At 38.3% G+C, this 25,787-nt stretch overlaps 1 protein-coding gene and 1 long non-coding RNA gene across 2 annotated transcripts in view; one reads left to right on the forward strand and one right to left on the reverse strand.

Moving 5' to 3' along the window:
- The window catches only part of LOC129649918 (uncharacterized), a 61,205-nt gene extending 42,033 nt beyond the window's left edge, over nt 1–19,172 (reverse strand). The window contains exon 1 of the long non-coding RNA XR_008713432.1: nt 18,225–19,172. This is a non-coding gene — a long non-coding RNA (uncharacterized LOC129649918). The remainder of the gene's footprint in view (nt 1–18,224) is intronic.
- CDKN2B (cyclin dependent kinase inhibitor 2B) lies at nt 15,012–18,239 on the forward strand. Its single transcript, XM_055577913.1, has 2 exons — nt 15,012–15,513; nt 17,763–18,239. The coding sequence occupies exons 1-2, from the start codon at nt 15,379–15,381 to the stop codon at nt 18,021–18,023; spliced, it is 396 nt and encodes a 131-aa protein (XP_055433888.1). The 5' UTR covers nt 15,012–15,378; the 3' UTR covers nt 18,024–18,239.
- Nucleotides 19,173–25,787: the final 6,615 nt, after the last annotated feature.

Consider the following 25,787-nt stretch of genomic DNA (forward strand, 5'->3'; position numbering starts at 1 on the left):
TGTCCCGCTCCTCAGGCCTTCCTATTAACTGAGATAAATTAAAACTACGCCAATTAATCACCTTACAATAGCCTCTGAGCTTTCAAGTAGAAGGAAGAGTTGCAGGTCTCTCACTTTAAATCAAAGCCAGAAATGATTAAGCTTAAAGAGGAAAGTACGTTGAAAGCCTGGATAGGTCAAAAGTTAGGCCTTCCCCACCGAAAGAAAGAAAATGAAATCGTTCAGTCATGTCCGATTCTTTGCAACCCTATGGACTGCAGCCTGCCAGGCTCCTCTGTCCATGTGATTCTCCAGGCAAGAATACTGGAAGCAGTAGCCATTCCCTTCTCCAGGGTATCTTCCCAACCCAGGGATCAAACCCGGGTCTCCCACATTGCAGGCAGATTCTTTACCATCTGAGCCACCAGGGAAGCCTTGTGTGCCAAATAGTTAATTTTTTAATGAAAAGGGAAAGTTCTTGAAGGAAATTAAAATTGAAACTCCACTGAACACACAAGTGATAAGAAAGTAAAAGAGGCTCATTGCTGATATGGAGAAAGTTTCAGCGGTCTGAATGTAAGATCAAACCAGCTACAGCATTCCCTTTAGACGCCTAACCCAAAGAAAGCCCTAACTCTGTAATTGTGTGAAGGCTAAGAGAGGTGAGGGGAAAAGCTTGAATGTAGCAGAAGTTGGTTCATGAGGTTTATGTCTCCATAACGTAAAAGTGCAAGGTGAAGCATCAAGTACTGATGTAGGAGCTACAGCAAGATATCCAGAGATCTGGCTAAGATAATTAACAAAGGTGACTCTATTAAACACAGATTTTCATTTATACATAAAACCTTGTATTAGAAGAAGTTACCATCTTGGACTTTCACAGCTAGAGAGGAGAAGTCAAAATTCAAAGCCTGGGGTTAACGTAGCGATGACTTTTAAGTTGAGGCCAGTGCTCATCTACCATTCCAGAAATCTTAGGATCCTTAAAAATTATGCTACATATACTCTGTCTCAGCTCTGTAAATGAAACAACAGACTCTGTATGACAGTACATCTGTCTACACATGGTTTGCTAAATATTTTAAGCCTGTTACTGAGACCTACTGCTTAGGGGGAAAAAAAGATTCTTTTCAAAATATAACTGCTCACTGACAATGCACCTGGTCACCCAAGAGCTCTGATAGAGATAAACAATGAGATTAAGATTGTTTTCATGCCTGCTAACACAACATTTCCTCTGCAGCTCATGCATCAAGGAGTAATTTTGACTTTCAAGTCTTATTATTTAAGAAATACATTTCATAAGGCTATAGCTACCATAGATAGTCATTCTTCTGGGTGAAGTCAACTGAAAATCTTCTGGAAAGGACTCAGTATTCTAGATGCCATTAAGAACATCCATAGTTTATGAGAAGAGGGCAAAATATAAACATTAACATGAGTTTGGAAGAAATTTATTTCAATCCTCATAGATGACTTTGAGGGATTCAAGACTTCAGTGGAGGAAATAACTGCAAATGTGGGGGAAAGAGCAAGAGAATTAGGATTAGATGTGCAGCCTGAAGATGTTAACTGAATTGCTGCAATCTCATGATAAAACTTTAATAAATGAGGAGTCACTTGTTATGGATGAGCAAAGAAACAGTTTCTTGAAATCGAATCTACTCCTGATGAAGATGCTGTGAAGACTGTTGAAATGACAACAAAGAATTTAGAGTATTGCATAAACTTAGTTGATAAAGCAGCATCAGGATTTGAGAGGACTGACTCACTCCAATTTTGAAAAAAATTCTACAGTGGGTAAAATGTTATCAAACTGCATTGCATCTACAGAAAGATCGTCCATGAAAGGAAGAGTTCATGAATGCAGCAAAGTTTGTTTTATCTTATTTTAAGGAATAGCCACACTCTCACCAGTCTTCAGAAACCACCAACCCTGATTAGTCAGAAGCCACCAACATGGAGCTAAGACCTTCCATGAGCAAAAAGATTATGACTTGTTGAAGAATCAGCAATGTTTAGCATTTTTTAGTAATAAAATATTTTTAATTAAGGTATGCACTTTGTTTTTTTTTAAGACATAATGCAATTTAGCACTTAATAGACTACAGTATAGGACTTCCCTGATGACTCAGATGGTAAAGAACCTGCCTCCAATGCAGAAGACCCAGGTTCAATCCCTAGGTCAGGGAAGATCCCTTGGAGAAGGGAATGGCTGCCCACTCCAGTATTCTTGCCTGGATAATTTCAGGGACAAAGGAGTCTAGCAGGCTATAGTACATGGGGCCACAAAGGTCAGATACAACTGAGCAAGTAACACTTTCACTTCACTTTCAGACTAAGTATGATTTCCCAGGTGGCACAATAGTAGGGAATCCTCCTGCCAATGCAGAAGATGCAGGAGACATGGGTTCAATCCTTGGGTCAGGGAAGATCCCCAGGAACAGGAAATGGCAGCCCACACCAGTATTCTTACTTGGAAAATTCTGTGGACAGAGAAGCCTGATGGATTAGAGTCTATGGGGTCGCAAAGAGTAGGACACAACTGAGAGACTGAGCATATATCCACTCACAGACTATAGTATAAATATAACTTTTATATGTACTAGGAAACAAAAAAATTTCTGCAAATGCTTTATTGTGATATTTATCTTATTGCCATGGTCTGGAACCGAACTGACATTTCAAAAGTATGCCTGTGCATTCATATCTTGGGAACTAGTCCTTACATATAACCAATCAAAAAAATGTTAAGCCTAAATTTTTAAAAATAAACAAAAAATATTATCAATGTAAAGAAGTATAAAAAATGTCTTCAGAATGATCAAGCAAATTTAAAATTGGAAGAGGTGGTTTCGATGTATTTTATAACTTTTTTGCTGGAAACGTTTCAGAATTATTTGCTATAACTTTTACTATTTTCTGAAAAATAAACCTTCCATGCTAAAATTGTGACATAAAATTTCATTTCTATATTTGTCAGTATAAATTAGTTTGCATTTAAAATTTGCACTCCTCTCTGAGCTCCAGACCAATGTTTTTAATATTGGACATCTCCACTCTGGATACACCACCATGTCTCAAGTTCAAGCTCTCTGAACGCAAACTTGTGATGTTTACCTCAAACTGCATCCTCCTCCAGTGTTCCTTATTTTGATGACCATGATCACCAACTTCTTCAGTTGTACAAATCTGAATAATATCTTCCTCTCTCTTATCTGCTATCTCAAATTTATTGCTAAACTCTGTTGAAGTTAATCCTTAAATATTAAATATACCTTATAGCATTCTATTTCTTTCCATGTTGGGTACAAACACTTTACTTCAAGCTACCATAATCTATCTGCTGAACTGCCAGCCCACAGGTATCCACTCTTGCTTCTTCTCCAAACCATTCTCCAATGTGCATTTAAAGTCATTTTTTTCGTCTTTTATGTAACTGAAAATCTGATCACATCACTCCTCTACTTAAACACATCAATGGCTTCTCCTTTTCTTAATATAAAGAAAAAATTCTTAACATGGCCTATACTGCCCTTCCAAGATTTTGCTGTACTTAATTTTCCAACCACAGTTAGCCATACTCTCCTCCTCCATCCCTATGCTTAACTATTGTTATTGTTCAGTTGCTAAATCATGTCCTTCTCTGCAGCCCCAAGGACTACAGCACACAGTCCTTCACAATCTCCCGGAGTTTGCTCAAATTTATGTCTATTGAGTTAATGATGCTATGCTTATGTGCTTAACCATAACTCATTCAGTATGTCCATACTTACCCCCACCTCAGAGCTTGCCACATGCAGTTCTTTCAGCCTGGAATGTTCCTCCTTGCAATTACTGCCCCATTCCTTTGATTAATTAATACCAACGTTATCTTACAGATCTCAACCCAAATATCCCTTAATTTTCTTGACCACCAGACCAGATCAATTCCCTCATTATGCATTCAGATAGCATCCAGGACTTTTATATAATGGCAGTTACCAAGTTTTGTAGTTAATACTCTCTGATTTGCTCATCACTTATACCTAGCCCATAGTATCTGATATTTAGTAGGGACTCAATATAAAATTTCCTAATGGGTAAGTAGATATTTAACAGATAGCTAATAATTCAAGATTTCACTTTGGTGTTATCACTAAAAATATGGATGGGTTAAATGTAAAATAAGAATATATTTTAGGGGACTTCCTCAGCAGTCCAATGGTTAAGACTCCATGCTCCCAATGCAGGGACCATGGGTTCGATCCCTTGTCAGGGACCTAAGATCCCACATACCACAGGCACAAACAAACAAACAAACAAACAAAATATATATACACACACACACATATATTTGTAGGAAGATGTGAACATGTTGGTATTATTTACATCACACACATGACATATTGTATATATGTCATATATTTATGAGAGGATGGTTTTGTGAGAGGCAAGAAATTTAAAAGCCACAAGAAAAGAGAATTAATCTGGATACAAAGCTGTAGGAAGAAACTATAGTCAAGTGAAGATTATAAGAAATTATAGTCAGATTATTGAATTAAGTGACAAGAAAATCATTGATTACTTTCACAAATGGTTACCTAGATTCCGAATGAAAGCCAGATTGCAGAAGATTGAGGAGTGAATTAAAAGAGAAATAACATTCCTCTTCCAAAGAGCTTACATTCTGAATAAGTAGCTTCTCACAGAGAAGGCAATGGCGACCCACTCCAGTACTCTTGCCTGGGAAATCCCATGGAACAGAGGAGCCTGGTAGGCTGCAATCCATGGGGGTCGCACAGTCAGACACGACTGAGTGACTTCACTTTCATTTTTCACTTTCATGCACTGGAGAAGGAAATGGCAACCCACTCCAGTGTTCTTGCCTGGAGAATCCCAGGGACGGGAGCCTGGTGGGCTGCTGTCTATGGGGTCGCACAGAGTCGGACACGACTGATGTGACTTGGCAGCAGTAGCAGCAGCAACAATGTAAAGAGTAATGATTTGATTGTGTCTGTGCTAGATCTACAAGAGCAACATTTTCTTGCTCTTGTAGATGAGAAAAAGATCCACTTTTCATTTCACAATAACTCATAAAGATGGAGGCTTGAATGTAGAGCTGGATCCACCACATATCAGATTAATAAAATCTTCAAGCCAGTTCATTCTGCTGAGATATGTGTATATATGCTTGTATATGCACTTGCATTTTTTAAACAAATAAGCTTTGTAATTTTTTTAAGTTTTAAAAAATCACTATAAAGTTTTATGCCTTTATATATAAAGAGTACTTTATATATACCTGCCAAATATATATAAAGAAAAAATATACTTTATCAGAAATGTATAACTATCCCTAATGAAAATTAGTACTACATATAGCTCAGAAATAACACATTTCTGAGAAAAAAAGGTTAAATATGTAATTTATGCTAAATAACAATATTCAAGAGAAAATGAAGATAAAGTAAAATTCTCAGTTCATTGATTTTTTTTTTTTTTTTAGCATATTTCAAGAAATTTAGCAACTATCTCTACTTTGAGAAAATGCTTTTCAGGTAACTCAACCTTTCATTCCCTTTCCTGATATTCCATCTACAATAGTAAGAGCTGTGAAATTCACTCGACAGTAACATTAAAACTAGACAGTCAATATAAAAGAGAACTTCATGTCACAAATAATTACTGACTCCTATACTGCTGTATTATTCATCATGTCTAACTTGAGCAGTAAGTCCTCTGTAAATTCATGTTGGTGAAAATGTATGTAAATATTCTGATCTAAGAAACTATGTTTAATGTATAAACACAAAGGCCTAAAAATATAATCACTGGCTGGGTAGCAATAAAATCCCCAGAACTCAGACTGTGTTTTTAAAATTCCATTTCCCACTAAAAAATAATCAGTGCTCCTTTGAGAAATGGTTGATACCATGTATAGTGAGGGAAATATACAAGATAAAAGTGGAATATATTATCATGCCAGAAATAAAGGATTCTGTCAACGACTACTGAAGTCATGTTAAAAAGACTCAGGAGCCAACTTTCAGGAGCTCCCATTGGCCAAAGATAGGGCTTGAGCATCAGTAGGAATGATAATTATAATAAACTGAAACATACCAATTATGTTTAAATGCCTACATCTACAATCATTTAAAAATCAGTAATCACCTTTGGAAGAGGTTAGGGACTCAACACATCATTTTGAAAACTTGAAAATAAAATATTCACTCTGTCTCTTATATGTACCTGAGGGCAACCAAGTAGATAATAAAGAAAAATATCTCTTTATAGAAGGAGCCCAGCTAGTAGATGAAGAAGTATTGAAAGGACTAAAATACCACCATTTTGCAACCCCTAAGGAAATTACAGATCTAAGAAATAATTATTAATGACTGTCGAAGTTGTAGAAAAAGAGACAATCAGATTATTTGCCTCTTGGTGGAAGTTTATAATTCTACTTACGAAATATTTTTGCCAAAATATCAGGCCTGAATGACACCCAAACTCTGGATCTAATAACAAATGATAAGAAATACAAGTGACAGAGAAAAATTGTTAAATGTCATCATGAAGAAGCATTCTGCAAAGTCCAGACTTCAGAAAACTACAAAATTAGCAACCCAATTACCACAATAAATTGAAAGAGGAAAAAAAGAAGAAAGAAAGAAGGGAGCTGATAAATTAGAAGAAACAAAAGAAACTAGTAAAAACTTCAACCAATTTCAATGCGTTGATTTTATTTTCATCCTTATTCAAATAAATTACTGACAACAGTTTTCTACAAAGCAATGAAAAGTGATATGTGTAAAACTTGGAAGAGACTACATAGGAACTGAATTGTTCATATGTTAAATCTCTAACCCCCAGTATCTCAGAATGACTGTATTTGAAGATAGCGCATTAAGGTGATTAAGTTAAAACAAGGCTCCTGGGGTGGACTATAATACAATCTGACTAGTATCTTTATAAGGACAGGATTTTTGGACACACACAAGAGATACCAGGAACTTACATGCACACAGGGTGACTACGTAAAGCAGTAGTAGGAGAGAGACCATTTGCAAGGCAAGAAGAGTGAACCAAAACTAACAAAATAAAACCCTGTTGTTAAAGCCACCTTGTCTGTGGTGGTGCTAGCAATAAAGAACTTGCCTGCCAATGCAGGAGACATAAGATGTGCAGGTTTGATCCCTGGGTCAGGAATATCCCCTGGATATTGGCATGGCAGCCCATTTCAGTATTCTTGCCTGGAGAATCCCATGGACAGAGGAGTCGGGTGGGGCTACAAGTCCATAGGCTCCCAAAGAGCCAGACATGACTGAAACAACTTAGAATGCACACACAGCCCCAGAAAACTAATACTGATGCTAAAATGATACATATGCCCATTATTCAATTAAACTTATAACCACATATGGGGATATAGAAGGAGCTGCACCGTGGGTCCTGGGGCAATAAATCTCAACTGGTGAAATAGAATTAAGTCTCCTGGTGAGATGTGGGTCATATACACAGTAGCTTGAAAAAGCTGTGAATATGATTCTGAATTTCTTTCTCTCCCAACTTAGAAACACTGTCTTAGATTAAAAAAGAAAGAGACAGTTATGAGGGCATAATTATGTCACTACTTCTCTTGGTCACGCAACTGATTTTATTTATACTTCTAAAGTGAGTTCAAAAAAAATAAAGTGAGTTCATATATAGTGTTGCTTCAATCATGTCCAACTCTGTGGGACCCTGTGGACTGCAGCCTGCCTGGCTCCTCTGTCCATGGGATTCTCCAGGCAAGAACACTGGAGTGGGCTGTCATGCCCTCTTCCAGAGGATCTTATGACCCAGGAATCGAACCTGCATCTCTTATGTCTAACTTGCATTGGAGGCGGGTAGTTTACCAGTAGCTCCACCTGAGAAGCCCTGTAGTTTCACAAACTAGAATACAAGTATCTTCACTAGGGATCTGAATTGTTTACAATATTGGAACTGATTCTACTCCTTCCCTTCTAGTAACTTCCAAAATTCTATGCCAACTTACTGTTTACTTTCTCTCCCTTCTCACTTGCAAATAATCCACTCTATTAAAAGGCAGAGATATTTCAGTTCCCAATTTCAGTTGCCCACTCTGTTCCCATCCATTTCATCTCTTAAATGTGTTCAAAGCATTAACAACAGGTTATATTTCATCCTAGAGACAGCTGGGTTTCAGGAAGAGGTAAAATGTTTCATTATCTCCCTCTATTGCCCAAGACAAATGTGCTACTGTATTATGTGTGAAATATCATCTTTGAAGTCTATTAAGGATGTGTTATGAGGTGAACCATCTGGAAAACACAGTGTAGACGGAAAAATAATTATAAACCAGTTTGTTGTGCTTTCTTTCCAGTTAAGCCTATCATGACAGCTGCAAAAAACCCTATATAGTGAAAATGGTAGAGGCTCTGAAGCCACACAGGTTAGACCATACCTCCAATGATTAGCTAGTATGCAAGTGACTTAACTTCTCTTTTGTCTTTCCTGTAAAAGTGAGACACAAGTGCATGTTGTATAGGAATTTTATGAGGATTGAATAAAATAATACTCATAAAGCATTTGCAACATAGTACACAATAAGTATAATTTCTCCTCTCATCTTTCAAGTATCAGATCAGATCAGATCAGTCGCTCAGTCGTGTCCGACTCTTTGCGACCCCATGAATCGCAGCATGCCAGGCCTCCCTGTCCATCACCAACTCCTGGAGTTCACTCGGACTCACGTCCATCGAGTCAGTGATGCCACCCAGCCATCTCATCCTCTGTCGTCCCCTTCTCCTCTTGCCCCCAATCCCTCCCAGCATCAGAGTCTTTTCCAATGAGTCAACTCTTCGCATGAGGTGGCCAAAGTACTGGAGCTTCAGCTTTAGCATCATTCCTTCCAAAGAAATCCCATGGCTGATCTCCTTCAGAGTGGACTGGTTGGGGCTCCTTGCAGTCCAAGGGACTCTCAAGAGTCTTCTCCAACACCACAGTTCAAAAGCATCAATTCCTCAGCGCTCAGCCTTCTTCACAGTCCAACTCTCACATCCATACATGACCACAGGAAAAACCATAGCCTTGACTAGACGGACCTTTGTTGGCAAAGTAATGTCTCTGCTTTTCAATATGCTATCTAGGTTGGTCATAACTTTCCTTCCAAGGAGTAAGCGTCTTTTAATTTCATGGCTGCAGTCACCATCTACAGTGATTTTGGAGCCCAGAAAAATAAAGTCTGACACTGTTTCCACTGTTTCCCCATCTATTTCCCATGAAGTGATGGGACCGGATGCCATGATCTTTGTTTTCTGAATGTTGAGCTTTAAGCCAACTTTTTCACTCTCCACTTTCACTTTCATCAAGAGGCTTTTTAGTTCCCCTTCACTTTCTGTCTACATAGAATTCTCTGTGTAGATTATCCAACAATACTTGGAAACCAGGCTGAGCAGGTTGGTTTTGTAAAAGATGTCCATTGAGCTTCCATTGGTTTCCTTTAAATTTCAGGGGAGCAAGGGACTTTGGAAAACCAAGTTTGCAGCTTCCTCAGGAATTCTCAGTCTGGAGTGGGTTAGGACCACCCAGATTTTTCTTAATGGAGAAGTGCTGTCCATGGTGCTAGTAACTGCGCATACCCCTGGCAATATTTTCCCTGTGCAAAGTTCTTTTCCAGTCAATCTGTTTAGTGCACATATCTGCTTATCGGAAGATTATCAGTCATTCTGCTCTTTGCACTTTTCCTGTCTTAACATTCTTTATCTACACCTCCTTCAACAACAATTCTCTTCCATCTTATCAACTTCAAATAGTTTTTATTTTTTAGACACTTTGACCGTGACTTACCATTTAAGAAGATGGCTCAAAAATTGGCTCAGGCTATATTTTACTAATCTTTTGTTAAATTTTAGAGAAATCCGAGGCTTGAAGCAGGAATGCAGGAAACAATCAACTTTCAATGCATTTTTAAAGACTCTCTTCAGCTGCAACATCTCTAAGAAAATTCCCTGTACTTCTTAAGTTCCCCTATTCCTAACTCCCAGGGTACCTTATATAGATGCATCTCTCAGTAAAGTTATCACATTAAATGGAAACTCTTTGTTAGTTTTGAGTGTCACTAAAAAGAGTGTCTTAAAATCTAGGAGCCTTTTTTTATTTTTTTAAGCTCTGGCCATCTTGTACCCACTTAACTCTTCCTCTGTTCTCCACATGTCATATCTACCTATTCTGATGAAGCATGCAATTTCAGAAGACTAGACTAAGAAAGTTTATCCAGTTTAAGGAAAAGTTTTTTAATATAAATTTATTTACACGTGTACAGTTTAAGGAAAATTTATGAACTGAGCTATCGTGGTCAACTGGGTTTGTAATTTGCACCATATTTTTATGCAATCATATTAGCATTTATTTTAGAATAGAGTTAAAATTGTATACTTATATAATAGCAGTGATAGTAATAGTAGTATATTCAAGCACTATTTTCATCCATCCCTACAAAGGAAATCTGCAAGTAATCTGTTGTTCTACATCTGAGTTCTTGAGTACCTGAATAATCATATCCATCACTAGTAGCATTTCCTTCAATTCCTCAATCCCAATGCTTCTTGCCCAGTTCCATGTCATAAGACAAGCTCTCATAAGAATAAATTCTATCCTGAACTCATTTTCATTGGGAACCCTAAAACTTTGCATTGGTTTCCTCTATTGTTCTATTCATGAACTAGGATTCTATTTCATCCTGGATGGCCCTCCTCTGAAACCTAGACATTGCTACCTCTCTGACCATTGCCAGAAGTAGCTTATCACATTTTGTAACCCACATGAGAAATTTATATTTTCCACCCTTACAATTCTAATACCTATGGCCTGGAAATCTAGGTTCATAGGGAGAGAACAATTTCACCATGAGATGTTGGAAGAGTCCCAATTAAGCTCCAGATGCTGCCCAATCACTTCAGACCCTTCATGCTAAGAGACCAGTTAGGATGTAAAGGAGTCATCTTTCCTACAGGGGATAATTGATCATGTTTATCAGAAGATGGGACTTCTGAATCTAAGAAAAGGAAAAAAGCATTTGATATTCAGATAATCCATTGGAATATCTCTTGATATTTATCTGCCCAACTGTGACAGTAAATATACAAATATACCAACCATGATCTGAAAAGAGCGTGAGGACTAGTCACAGCTCTCAGGAAAGGGGGGGTCTACTTGACTTGCTAAGTTAGACACCTAGATCACCAGATGTGCTAAGAGGGAGGGAATCTAGAATGGGTACTTGAAGAAGGAAACAAGGATTATTAGTAGTGGCTGGGCAAACAGCTGCAGCAAGAAGGGCTGGATTTTGTCCCCCTAACTTCACAAGTATTCTAACTTGCTGTAGGAGTAAACAAGACTTCAAACAAGAAGCTATACCAAAGGAGAAATTGTAGAGCTGACAAAGATGAGACTGCTGTTACAATAAAAGTGAGAATATATTTTTTACATTTATTTAAACAATTTATTCAAGCTAAAAAAAAAAGTTCACCCATTTTTCACACAGCCCCCACTCCCTGTCTCTTGCAACCAACAATCTGTTTTCTGTATTAATGAGCTTGATTATTTTTATTTTGTTTTTTTGAGGGAGGGATTGTGTTTCATTTTAGACTCTAAATATAAAAGAGATCTTGTCTTTGTCTGACTTATTTCAAACTTACCATAATGCCCTCAAGTTCCAGTTATATTATCACAAATGGCAAGATTTAAATCTCCTTGTAGCTTAAAATATATATTTGACAAGTTGCTTATCCATATATCCATTAGTGGACACACAGGTTGTTTCCATATCTTGGCTATTGTAAATAATTCTGCAGTGAACATGGGGGTTTATGTATCTTTTTGAGTTAGTATTTTCATTTTCTTCGGATAAATATACAGAAGTAGAATTGCTGGATCATATGGTGGTTCTCTTTTTAGTTTTTTGAGGAAGCTCCATGTTGTTTTCCACGGTGGCTGCATCAGTTTATATCCCATGAACTGTGTACTGGGGTTGCCTTTTCTCCACATCCTCGCCAACACTTGTTATTTCTTGTCTTTCTGATAATAGTGATTTTAACAAGTTTGAGATGATATCTCACTGTGGTTTTGATTTGCATTTTCCTGATGATTAGTGGTGTTATACATCATTTCATGTTCCTGTTGGCCATCTGTATGTCTTCTTTGGGGAAAATGTCTATTCAGACTTTCTGCCCATTTTCTAATTGGATTGCTTGGGGTTTTGCATGGGTGAAGTTGTATGAGATCTCTATATATTTTGGATATTAGTCCCTTATCAGATAAATGGTTTGGAAATATTGTCTCCCAATCATAGGGTGCCTTTCATTTTGTTGATTTCCTTTACTGTGAAGAAGCTTTTTAGTATGATGTAGTCCCACTTAGTTATCTTTGCTTTCGTTGTCAGAGTCAAAAAATCATTGCCAAGTCCTGTGTCCAGGAGCTTACCACTTATGAGTTTTACCACTCCTTACCACTCCTTTACCACTCCTTACCACTTCTAGGAGTTTTTTGGTTTAAGGTCTTACATTCAAGTCTTTAATTATCTTGAGTCAATTTTGGGGTATGGTGCAAGATAGCTGTCAAGGTTGTTATGTATGTGGCTTTCCAGTTTTCCCAACAGCATTTTTTAAAGAAACTTTCCTTTCCACATTGTATATTCTTGGCTCCCTTGTCATAAATTAATTGACCAGATAACTATGGATTTATTTCTGGGCTTCCAATTCTATCCCACTGATCTTTATTTCCTTATTTATGCCAATGCCATTCTGTTTTAATAACTGTAACTTTGTAATGTAGTTTGAGATCAGGAAAGTGTGATGCCTCTTGCTTTGTTGTTCTTTCTCAAGATGGCTTTGGCTATTTGGAATTTTTGTGGTTCCATATCAATTTTGAAATTATTTGTTCTATTTCTTTGAAAAATGCCATTGGGATTTTGATAGAGCTTGCATTGATTCTCAAACTCTCTATTTGTTGGTTTAAAATTTAGGACCAATATCTTGTTCAACTGTGAAATGTAGTATAGCATATGCTGAACTAAGTATTCTTGAACTAAATTTAATTGCTGAATTCATTAGAGGGAAGATCCAACACTCTTCCCTCTAATGCCTTGTTGCATCTGGCTGTGCACTAAATTTCAGAGTAATCAGGCTGTTCTGATGAAGATATTTTTGTCTGAGCCCATTTGCCACCATATCTGCCAATATCAGTTTAGTGATTCAGCTCCTCAACGTAACTTGCGGAGACCCAATGCCATTCATTTCAAAGTCTCTGGCTTCCTATTGTCCATCTTTTCTCTTCCTTCTCCCATTCAACCTGCACACCTGTAATCTCAAATACACTGTGCATGGGAACTGGCCTCTAAGACAAAAAGAGTTATTCATGTTTTTCATCCAGTAGCAGACTTCTGTTCTTCTGGCCAGACTAGGAATAGAATCATCACCAACAAATAAAAGGACAAGGTTTGTTTTTGGATTTTTTCCCCTAGATAAGGGTAGAGGTTCAAATAAGAGTGAAAGAGGTATTAAAACCGTGAAAACTAAGAAATGAGGGTGTGGTGAGAGAAATTAAAAAAATGTTATTTAATGTTGCCCCCTCCCTTTCCCCATCCAGGTGAATTTCAACCCTGTTGAGACTCCGTCAGCAAATCTATAGCCCTAGCCACCACATTTCCATGCCACCCCACCCTGTCCATAAAGAGCTCTTCTTTATTCTACAGTGGATTGAAACCAAGAGAGTCCAAAATAAGATACACTACAGAAGAAACATGTGGAGTCTCTTACTTCAATTGTCCTCCCTTTGTGTTTCTCAGCAGTCTAAACCAAAAAGGATGTTCAAGATAAGAGCTGTTAAATGTTAGGAGCATTATAATGTAGCTCCTCACCAAAGTTTTCTGTGAGGAAATACAAATACAAATAACTTGTGGTTCTCTTATTTCAATAGCGCATCAGCTGTAATTTTTTTTAATCTTTAAAGCAATGCATCTGTTAATACAAACTCACGAAGATTAGGAAGAAAAGCAAAGCACTTGGCCTTTAAATCTTCAGAAGCGGGTTTAATGACAGGTTCAGCCTGTTTAATGACAGGCCCAGCACCACACCCCTGTTTTATTATGTTTCATTATTACTGCATAATTTCCTTTATTACCCATGATAAATGGAAATCAAATACTTGCTGAGGTGGGTTTAAATAGGTAAGAGTGCAAACAAAAATAGACAGTTCAAATATCATGAAACTGAGATCTCAAATTCTTAAAATGTATATTTATATTTTTTAAGTGTCCGACGTACCAAGCTCTGCAACTCTCAAACTAGGTGTATGTGAGTGTGGCGGGAAGGGGGGGGGGGTGGGGGAGGTAGTTGGCTAAGTTTTTTGTTTTTGTGGGTTGTTTTTATTTTTTAATATTGCATCCATAAAGATGAAAAGAATAAAAAGCACATTCAAAATATGATTCGCGGGATTTTTCAGTCAGACCCATTTTTGGCTGAGTCAAATAGACACTCCCTTCGCAATTGCTAAATTTGATGGAAGATGTGAAGCAAGTGAAATTCAAGTACAGCCTGGGGATGAATTTTAACCTGCCCGAGAGGGGCAGAGCTGTCTCTTTAAGACATCTTGAGACAAGGTTATTTCAAATGCCCGGCCTTTTGATTACACAGAGTGACTAAAGTCTCCAACAGAGAGCGGCTGGGCCGGGACTGAAGAACTAGAAATCCTCTGCTCCGCCTGCTGGAAGGAGATCAGGAGCTGAGTACATTGCTTCAATTGCTCCAAAAAACTTAATCTAGAATTGCTGGATACCCCACAGGCAGTAGCACAACGGGCTCCGCTCGGCGTTGTCCGGCGCATGCGGCCGGGCACTTTCTGGACTGCTCTCCCCCGCCCCTACCCTCTTGGGCTGTAACGTCAGCCGCGGGCCAGGCCTCCACTCCGACACAGAGGGACGTGTCCAGACCCGCAGGGGGCGGAGCCTAAGGAGGTTGGAGAGTGCCTCTCGACAGCCCAGCTGGGAACGGGTTCAGTCCCGGCTGGCTCTCCGCTCCGCCGGAGGGAAGCTCCGCGGTGAGGACTCTGACGCGCCCGCACTGTGCAACCAGAGCGGGTTCGCGCAAGGTTGCTGCTGCGCCAGGCGCATTTTCCTGGGAGCCATCCGGGAAAAGCCCGGCTTTAACTACGGGCCGTTGGGCCATTGTACTGACCCCTCTAGCCGCAGAAAGACGGCAAAGAGAGGCTGAAGTTGAGCTGAGCTCTTCCCGAGTGGGGAGAGCCCTCCAGGGCGAGGTGGGAAGGGAGGGTAGGGTGTTGCGAAGTTCACGGCTAGCGGTGGATTATCCTGGACAGTTTGCGCTTGGGGGCTGCGAAGTGAGCGAAGAGGACAAGGGCATGCTCAGTGGTGGTGGCGGTGATGCGGATCTGGCCAACGCCGCGGCGCGGGGCCAAGTGGAGGCCGTGCGGCAGCTCCTCGAAGCCGGTGTGGATCCCAACAGACTCAACCGCTTTGGGAGACGCCCGATCCAGGTAGCTGGGGGCCCCGGGCCTCGCCGGCAGGGGGCGCACAAACACGGGGCCGCCGCCTCCGCGGACGCGGCTGGACGTGAGATCTCCACCAACAGACCTGAGTCTCTCTTTGCTGGAGTATGGAGCAGCAGGTTTTCACTCATCAAAAATTCTAAAGAAAGGGACTGGAAACCCCACTACTTCAGTTTGCTTTTCTTTTTAATAGGGTGGGGGTAAGGCCAGTATTCCCTCTCCCATCTCGTAAGAGATGCATGGGATAGGTTCAACTGGGCAGGAAAGGGAAAAATGAGAGGCTATTTGGGGAGAACTACTTTGTCTTATCTGTTTGTCTTTCAACAAATAGCGATCAACTTCCAACGATAGAGATAATTAAATTACAAGTTATGCAATTGGGATTGGATTTAAGGAATCCTACATGACAGCATATGAAAAAAAATCATCCTGAATTTTTAAGCTGCGATGTGAAATGTTGTATTCTTTCCTCATGCAGGCGAACTGAATACGAAGTAATAAGTCAGGATTCCTCAACCACAGTACTTAATTCCTTTTACGTTAGCAGTGTTTCTTGAGTGTTACATAAGAAAAAATATGCTTCTATAGATTTTATCATACTGAATGCTTGGATTACATAAACATTCCTTCAGCTCTGTTAAATGGCAAAGGGTCTTTATAATTAGCCTCTTCATTGTTAAAATTCATTTATTCGATATGTTTAACTATTAATCCCACTTTAATCAGTGCTGATATTTTTTTAATCTCTTTAAAATCTAAGGTAGTACTTTGTGTTTTACTGTTATCATGTAGTCAGCAGTATTAAATACTAAAAATTAGTATTCGCCTACAATCATCTTCCAGAACCAAGTTATTAGTAAGAAATCTTGTTAATCGTGCAATTTTTAAATATGTATTCATTCATTTTGAATTAACAGAAAATGTTGGAAGAAATGAGGGATTATTTAAAGCAGCAAAAATATTTTAAAGTAGTCCTTAAAGACTTCAATTATATTAGTAACTGTAAAAGGGGGCTTTTATTTGTCATTTTAGTTCACCATATTCTGAGATATTAAGAGCCACTTTTTCTCCTCTATATATGAAATGCCCTTTACATCACTAATAGAAAATATATCATGGTTTTTAAGGGAGGAGATGGATGTTTTCAATAACCATGGAACAATGAAAAAAAATTAGCATACTATATTTTGATTCCATGGTACATTTTAAAGCATAAATTCACAAGAACATATAATTTCATATTGAATATTTATCAAAAATTGTTAAAATAAAGTAAATGCTGGCATAATATACATGTACACAAATGGATACTGTAGGATTACTGCTTCAAAACATCGTTTTTCTAAGTTATGCATTGATCTGATTTGACTGCTAAAATCCAAGCTCCTTTTTAGACAGCAAAATGTTTACTATTTAACAATATAAAATCCTAGCACATTATAAAATCCTGTACAATGCAAATATAGTGTCTATTTTATATTACATCCAATGTATTATCCTCTAAACTTTATCCCTTATCTATAATGTTAAATATTAAAAGTGGTGAATCATTGATTGAAAACAAATAGTTGTTTTCATCGTCTTATAAAACTATGCACGACTTTACTTTTCCCCCCTCTATCTCCCATTGTGGCTCAAATTATGAGACCATATATACGCCCTTTATGAGCAGAGACATATAACAGTGAAAAGCAAATCCCCTTCCCACAGGGGATTTACTACAAGAAATAAATAAAGTAAACCTTGTTTTAAACGTAGTTTCTTATTTTATCTCCTAAAGCATTACTCTAACGCCTAAAATAAATATATCAGCTGACTGCCTAGTAAATTTTTTAGATGGGGATTATGGCTGGGGGAGAGGGGAGAGCAAGGGAAATAAATTTAAGACTCTAAGTCTTTAAACTTAACTCTACCCATACATCATTTAACAGCATAGATTCCCGTTTCTATGGAAATTTTTTTAAAAATTTCCCACAACAGCTATAAGCCCTTTGTTATCAGCTCTTCCGTGTCCTCCCACGTTAGGAGAATAAAACTGAACTAATTAGGTCTGAGTAAAAGTATAAACTGGGACTGCTGAGGGGGGAGAGGGGCCGGGGTGGGTGGCGGGATTTGCGTCAGCAAATTAAGCTTAACTAGACTTCCGAGGCTTGTAGGGGCCTGGATGAATAGGTATTTTTTGGAAAAGACTCTACTTGCCCCCACCCGCGTCCTGACCACTCTGCTCTCTCTGGCAGGTGATGATGATGGGCAGCGCCCGCGTGGCCGAGCTGCTGCTGCTCCACGGCGCAGACCCCAACTGCGCGGACCCCGCCACCCTCACCCGACCAGTGCACGACGCTGCCCGGGAGGGCTTCCTGGACACGCTGGTGGCCCTGCACCGAGCCGGGGGGCGGCTGGATGTGCGCGATGCCTGGGGCCGCCTGCCAGTGGACCTGGCTGAGGAGCGGGGGCACCGCGACGTCGCCCGGTACCTGCGCGCGGCCGCGGGAGACTGAGGGCGCGCATACACAGCCGCCCACAACGACTTTTTTTCTCTCCAGTTCGCCACCCAAACTTAGTTCAAAGAGGGCTGGAAACGTGGAGCAGCGGAAGTCTTCCTGGGCGCCTAGATTCCAGGCAGCGAAGGAGGAGCTGACTGGGAATAATTTTTTCTCCCCACTCCCCAGGCCCCCCGGATAACCGCCCTCGGCACTCACCGTGAAGCAAAATGAATAGAAGTGGGGCACATGGATTTCCAGTAGCCGCCGAGTGTGGAACTCCCAGGTTTGCTTTTTAGGGTTTTCTGGTGAAAAGCGGCATGTGAACAAGTCCATGAACAAACCCAAGTGCTGTGAAGCTTCGCACAGAAGGTGCTGGGGCGGAGTGGGAGGCGGCGGCAACTAGCCTTCAGGTGGTAGGCAGGTGAGAACGATCGCCCCACTGACCTTGAAGGACCTCCCCTGTGAGTCCCCACGTCGGGCGTCGGGCCCTGAGGGAAAATCTGGAGATGGAGGACCAGACAGTGATGTGGACGAAGATCGACACGGGCTCAGTAGGCGACCAACGCTTTCTTTACAGGCTTGCGGAGCGGGGCAGGTCGCGAGCAAAAAGCTACCGACTGAAAGCCTTGGAGCCTCTTGCCCAGCCCCATTAGATAGCGATGGGGAAGAGAGGACCCGGAAGTTACCTCAATTTTGCCAGCTTATTCTAAAGTGCCCAGGTCGAGGTGATGCTGAACAGCTCTCCGAAAGGGGCGCTCATTTGCTGTTGTTACGGCGAGATTCCTGCGGTGTTCCCTCCTCGCACAGACTTAAGTCCGGGTTGTAGCGAGAGCGATTGTAGATAGGCTGTTAACTGTAAAGATTTGTTTGATCTCTATACGATAGGATTCAGAGAGCCCCCTGTAAATTGCTACTTGAAAATATCTCGTGATATTTTGTACTTCTGGGTTGTTCTTCAGTAGCAGTCTTAATTCGGAGACTTTAAATAACAAAGTAACTCGCGGCCCTTGGGATGGAAGTGAAGAACTACAGCTTTTACGCGAAGCTGTGGCACAGTGCCATCTCCCAGGTTACTTCAGTCCATAACCTATTTATTTCTTTGTTAAAGTTTGTTTCCTTCACTAGAGTGTCTCCAGGGTCAAACTATGAAATATTACTAATGTTTTTTAGAAGATCCATGCCCTTATCCAGTAAATGATCTCAGGATATTTCCCAAAGGGTTGCTGAAAGAGTAGACGGAGTGTGAAACTGTTGAAAATACATAATGATGGCTCGTGAAATGTCTTAATATCTGCTGAACAAACTAAAGGTGTACTGTTTGGGGATTTAATTTCCAGTGTTGCTTGATTCATTACAGCATTGGAATAACTGGTATTTCACTGTTTTAATGTTAAAAAGAAAAGTTGAGATTGAACACCAAGGTTTTGGCTTAAAACATGTGAATTCCATTCCTAATTTAAGGGAGTTGTGGAATCTGGTGACAACCTTATATTAATAGAAAATAAATCAAGAAAATATGGTTGGGTACTACAGGGTACTGTGAGATTCATATATATATATATATGCCAAAACATCATACATTATTGGAAAATCAAGTACCACCTGGTTGCACTGAAATATTTATGATGCATGTAAAAGTAAATTCAGTTTTCAAATCCACCTGTTAGGCAGGTATGGCCAATGTGTTTTATCAGCCACACAAGAAATATATATGTTAAATCTGTTTAAGATTTTACTTTGAAGGATACATGCAAATAAATATAGCTCTATATACATGAGCCCTGCTTCTGGCTCCGTTTTACAATTACAGAAAAATATACATGTTAATTTCTGTGTCTAAATCTAAAATATTACCAAGGTTTGTAAAAATCTTATCACCTGACCTTCACTGCAAGATCTGGAAGTAAAATAAATTTATAATTCAATAATATATTCATTTGGCTTCATTTTTATATTTCTTTTTTCAGCTGAGTGAATGGATGAGAAAACGAGGATGATTTACATGAAAGAAAAATCTATTTATAATTTCCTATGTTCTAATGGCTAAAATTAGTAATTTCAAATATAAGGAAATGAAATAAATTCTGAGAGCTCAAGATCCATACAGCTCCTAACAGCTTTGGGAAAGTGTGTTCATAGGAATGCCTTAATGATACTTTATTTCTGTGTTATGACAAAAACAATATGAATATGGTGTCCAGGACCAAATAAGTTCATTTTATAAAGCTAGGTAACTGACCTTCAGCAAATAAATAAAACTAATTTAACTTACACCAATCACATTGAGATTCTATACTGCCCTTCCTTTATGGGAAATGTTAAAAAACAAATTACTTGTGTGTTACTATGTAATAGTCAATAGGGATTTTTTTTTTAACCACCTCTCTAATTTTCAAGTATTTTAAAAACCAAGACATGCTTATTTTTCTTTTCCAATGTTCAAGATGTTGCCACTCTACCAAAAAAAAAAAAAAAAAAGAGCAATTAGAATTAGTGATTTTAAAACCTTAGAAACACTCTTATGGACTACTTTCTGAAACATGGAAAAGCTGGTGTCATCTACAGTATAAGAAGACTGCTTCGGTATTTACGTCAGTAGCTAATCATAACCAAAATCTGATATGAGTACTAGGTTTTCACTATTAACAAACTATTTCATTATCTTGTGAAAACCTAGGTTGGTGTAATTTCATTGCATTCAGTTACCAATTTTAAAAAGATGGGGGGAGGTAAATACATGAGAAAATAAGAACATTTTAATTTTTTTAATTACTTGAAGAAGCAACAAGAGTTGAATCACAATACTTTCAACATCTTTTCCTGTTCTATTTAAAATTCCAGGGAAGAAAGAGGGAATGAAGGAAAGACAAATTAGGACTTGAATGGAAGGTAGGAGACCTGGATTCTGATATTGGTTCTTCAACTAATTCAATATATGATCTACTAAATCAAATGACATGATTAGCCCCAATTTCCTCATCTATAAGAAATGGGAGTGATACTAGATTATTTTTTGGCTCCCAACCATCACTAACATTTTATCCCTTTATAAGTTTGTCATATACATGACTATAATGGGGTCCTATATTTTATTAGTAATGATTTTGCCATGGTCTGTCTGAGCCAAGAAAAGCTATATAAGGGAAGAGAGAGAAGAGATATACATTTTTAAATTCTGGAGCCCTGGGAAATGGGGGATCTTTATAAGTACCACCTCTACCAGTTAATTGAAAAGTTAGAGACAAGTTTGTGGGAACTAGCACAAAAAAGATGCTTTGTAAAATAAATATGTAGTTTAATTTCAAGCTCTTTCTTACTCCATATTACCTGATTTTTTTTGTTGTCACATTGTGCGTTTATCTCATGTCACTCAGAGCGACCAAAAGAACTCAGTTCTTTAAGTGAGATAAGTAAACCCAATAAATTTATTAAAATAAAGCTGAAGTAGGTATTTACCAACTAAATGCTCTGAAAGGAATGATGTTTTTTAAGTACGCTTATAACAAGTGATTCTGACCTAAGAGGAGTTGGTATAGGAGTTAAAACCAAGAAAAAAGGTTGGGGATTTTGGAAGGAATAGAAAGTGTGAAGCATGAGAATGCTAAAATATGTAGAAATGTCATTAGAAGATGAGTAACTGTAAATAGCTGTCACGGATTTTACAAACCCATTTCTAAAGGTCTGCACTTTCTCATTTATACGAAGTTTTAGGTCCCTAAGTGTTAGTGATAGTAGGAACCAGCTGGTCAGGGAAGAGCTTAGTATCACCTGAATAGGTACAGTTCAGTTCAGTCATTCAGTCCTGTGCCACTCTTCAACCTCATGGACTGCAGCACGCCAGCTTCCCTGTCCATTACCAATTCTCACAGCTTGCTCAAACTCCTGTCCATTGAGTCAAGGATACCATTCAAGCATTTCATCCTCTGTCCCTTCTCCTCCTACCTTTAATCTTTCCCAGCGTCAGGGTCTTTTCAAATGAGTCAGTTCTTCACATCAGGTGGCCAGAGTATTGGAGCTTCAGCATCAATCCTTCCAATGAATATTCAGGACTGATTTCCTTTAGGATTGACTGGTTGGATCTCCTTGCAGTCCAAGAGACTCTCAAGAGTCTTCTCCAACACCACAGTTCAAAAGCATCAATTCTTAGGCGCTCAGGTTTCTTTATGGTCCAACTCTCATGTCCATACATGACTACTGAAAAAAACCATAACTTTGACTAGATGGACCTTTGTCATCAGAGTAATATCTCTGCTTTTTAATATGCTGCCTAGGTTGGTCATAGCTTTTCTTCCAAGGAGCAAGCGTCTTTTAATTTCATGGCTGCAGTCACCATCTGCAGTGATTTTGGAGCCCAAGAAAATAAAGTCTGTCACTGTTTCCATTGTTTCCCCATTTATTTGCCATGAAGTGATGGGACCAGATGCCATGATTTTTGTTTTGAGTATGTATGAGTCAACCATTTCAGGAGGGCAGAGAATGAGATGAAAAGAAAGGACTAGAAGGAGGAGAGGCATGTGGTGTTTTGTGGAAGACTGATCAGTGATTATTGATTTGATTAATCAAATCAAACCAAAACAAACTGTATATGATCTACACGCTGGTAGGGTTTGTGAAATATCTCCAGGCCTAAAATAATGGGAATCTGCTCATATGCTACTGTCTGGATTTTCTATAAAACTTTTCTCAGGATCAGCTTTTACAAATGGTATGTGTGCTTGTGTTAGTCCCTCAGTCATGTCCAACTCTTTGCAACCCCATGGGCTGTAGCCTGCCAGGCTCCTCACTCCACGGGATTCTCCAGACAAGAATACTGGAGTGGGTTGCCATTTCGTTCTTCAGGGTATCATTCCGACACAGGAATCAAACCCAAGTCTCCTGCATTGGTAGATGGATTCTTTACCATCTAAGCCACTAGGGTAGGAGTCCTTTTTACTTTATGGAAATAACTTGTATATATCACCCCTTTGTTAATTATGTAATATAGGAAATTTTGCTTTGAAGCCAGTACTACTGATGAAATAACACATAACTGGCATGGATTACATATTAAGCACAGTAATATAAATAATGTATTTCCCAACTGAGCACCCAATTCTGATTTTCTAATTTGAAGTTTTAAATCAATATAAACCAAATATTTTTCTGGGGGTAAAAGAAATGGAGAGAGAAGTATGAAGATGATTCAATGACTGTCTCACAGACATCTACATTTTCTTTGAAGTTTACAAAGAACCCCAAACACCTGTTAATCCCCTTCAGAAGCCCCTGACATTAGACCTCCAGTAGATCTATATAGTCAGTGCTGGCACGTAAAATGTTTTACCACAGAGTTAAGGTGAAAACTTTTAAGACCAATTACAGTAATTAAAACATGCCTCATTTCCATTTCAAATTTGGCCTTCTCCCAAAATGCATAATCTGTTTTCTCTTTGGCATACTCTATATTCTGACAGGATTGGAGCTACTTCCTTTGAACTCTTTTCTTGTGTGACCTCTGAGTCTCCATTTCATTTTAACCAAACTCCACTCTACTTCCCTATCCCATCACAAATTTCTTCATCCCTTTGCTTTAGTTGAAAACTGCATGTGACTGATAATTCCCTTTCTTCTGACAAGATAATAGGTGTGGCTAAGAGTGGGAGTTAGAACCAGTCATGAGTGTTTGCTGTTTGAGTGGTTTTTAATATACCCCTAAACCAGATAGGTAAAAATTATCCATTGTTCTTCAGTTTTCACTCATCTCTTAATATAAATAATTGCATTTTGTTTTATCAGATTAAGCTGTAAATAATTTTAGTATGTGTCATTATATATTTAATAATATGTTTATAAGAGATAACATATAAACATAAAATAGTAAGCACGTTTTCTATTAACAAAACCACAGGTAGGTCAACAGATTATCAATAACACACAGAGTTTTCTGTGAATTCTGGGAAATTGGCTTCTCATTCTGTCTGTGGGTTATGAGTTACTAAATTCTATCACCTTTCCTAGGACACAAAAGTAAGTACCTTGTACAGTCTTATGTATCTGCTTCCAACATGCCAATTTAGAATTATAAGCTATAACCTTGCCTAAAATATTTTGTCATCCTCTACTGCTCTCTAATCTCTGGACTGACTTTGATAGTTAGAGATATTATATATGGATCTATTCCAGAGCTTCAGGAGCCTTTTGATCTGTTTAAATTCCATCTTGAACAGAAGACTATGCCATCCCCTTTCTAGGGAAAAATTATATGACATTTCATTTTATATGTGCCCCAAGTATTTATTGTATCTGTATAAATGATGGTGTTTTCCCCACCAGTCATTTGAGACCAACATGTAGGGAAGTGATTCTCAACCCTGACTCTCAATCATTTGTGTTCCAAATTTTGAAGTCACTGACAACTTCAGGACTACAAAATTAGAATCTCTAGTTTTGAAGATGAAAATTTCTGTAGTTGTTATTTAAAAATTCTGGTTCATAGTAAACTTTCAAACAGTACAGAAAATAAACAGAATTAAGTAAATACCTCCTGAAATTCTCCTACCCACCATTCTCACTACCCAGGCGTAACTACTTTTTTTTTTAATTAATCAACTTTCCAGAAATATAAGTACATATAATTGTAAACACCCCTTCCCAACACACACATTTAGAAAACCATTCTACAATTTGTTTTGTTTGGTAGTAGATCTTTGACAACCTGCATTAGGAAATAAAGATGCACTTTGTTTTTTGTATAGTTGCATAGTTTACATTTTATGGATAAACCCAAATTTTTAAAAATCAGTTTCTTATTGACAAACATGTAAATTGTTTCCTGTTTTTTTGCTACTACATATGATGCTACGAAGAACCTTTTTTTCACCCCATATGAACAATCTGTAGCAATTTATAGAAGTGATATTGCTACGGTTAAAGGTAGATCTCTCTTTTTCCTCTCACACAAAGAAACACGCATACAGTATATGTCTGCACATATGTGTATAAAATCTTTCCATACTTATGTTTGTATACATGTGTGTATATCTTCAATAATATATACACATATATATGTATATATACTTCTCATACTTAAATGAGTTATAGGAGTGGAATTGCAAAATCAAAGGTTAGTACATGTATACATGTATATGTAATACGTATTTCTTTCATACACATATAAACCCTACACAAATAGTATACATATTTCCATACCTATATTTATGTATGTGTATATGTGCATACATAAACTCAGTGGGATTGCTGAGTCAAAGAGTATGTATATGTATGCAGTTTTAATAGATACTATAAAGTTGCCTTCCAAAATGAATGTACCAAGTTACAACAGTATGTAAGGATGATTGTTTTCTAACAACTTCCCCAATGTTATCACTCTTTTTATTTCTGCCATACCTTTAGGTATATGTCAGTGTTTTTGTTACATTTCTTTACTAATCAGTAAAGTTGAATATATTTTCATAGTTTTTTACCATTTGACTATTTTAATATCTTCTAAACTGCCCATTATATTATTTGCTACCATTCCTCCTGGGTTATTTTTCTAACTCACTTATGTATTCATATATTCTAAGAGTTAATCTTTTGTCATATATGTTCAAATAACAGTTTTAAAATCTTGCTTATAGTGTCCTGTGTCTTACATCTTTGGGGTTTTTAGTTTGAGCATGGAAAATTTCTCACAGAATTTTTATAATCAAGAGATACCTGAGGGAAAAAGCTAGTTGTCTCTAGGACATCATGGCTGTGGGTAGTAGGGTTGGATGGTACAGACAAATCATAAGTAAA

Source organism: Bubalus kerabau, chromosome 4 (genome assembly GCF_029407905.1).
Source record: "Bubalus kerabau isolate K-KA32 ecotype Philippines breed swamp buffalo chromosome 4, PCC_UOA_SB_1v2, whole genome shotgun sequence".
Classification (NCBI taxonomy): domain Eukaryota; kingdom Metazoa; phylum Chordata; class Mammalia; order Artiodactyla; family Bovidae; genus Bubalus; species Bubalus kerabau.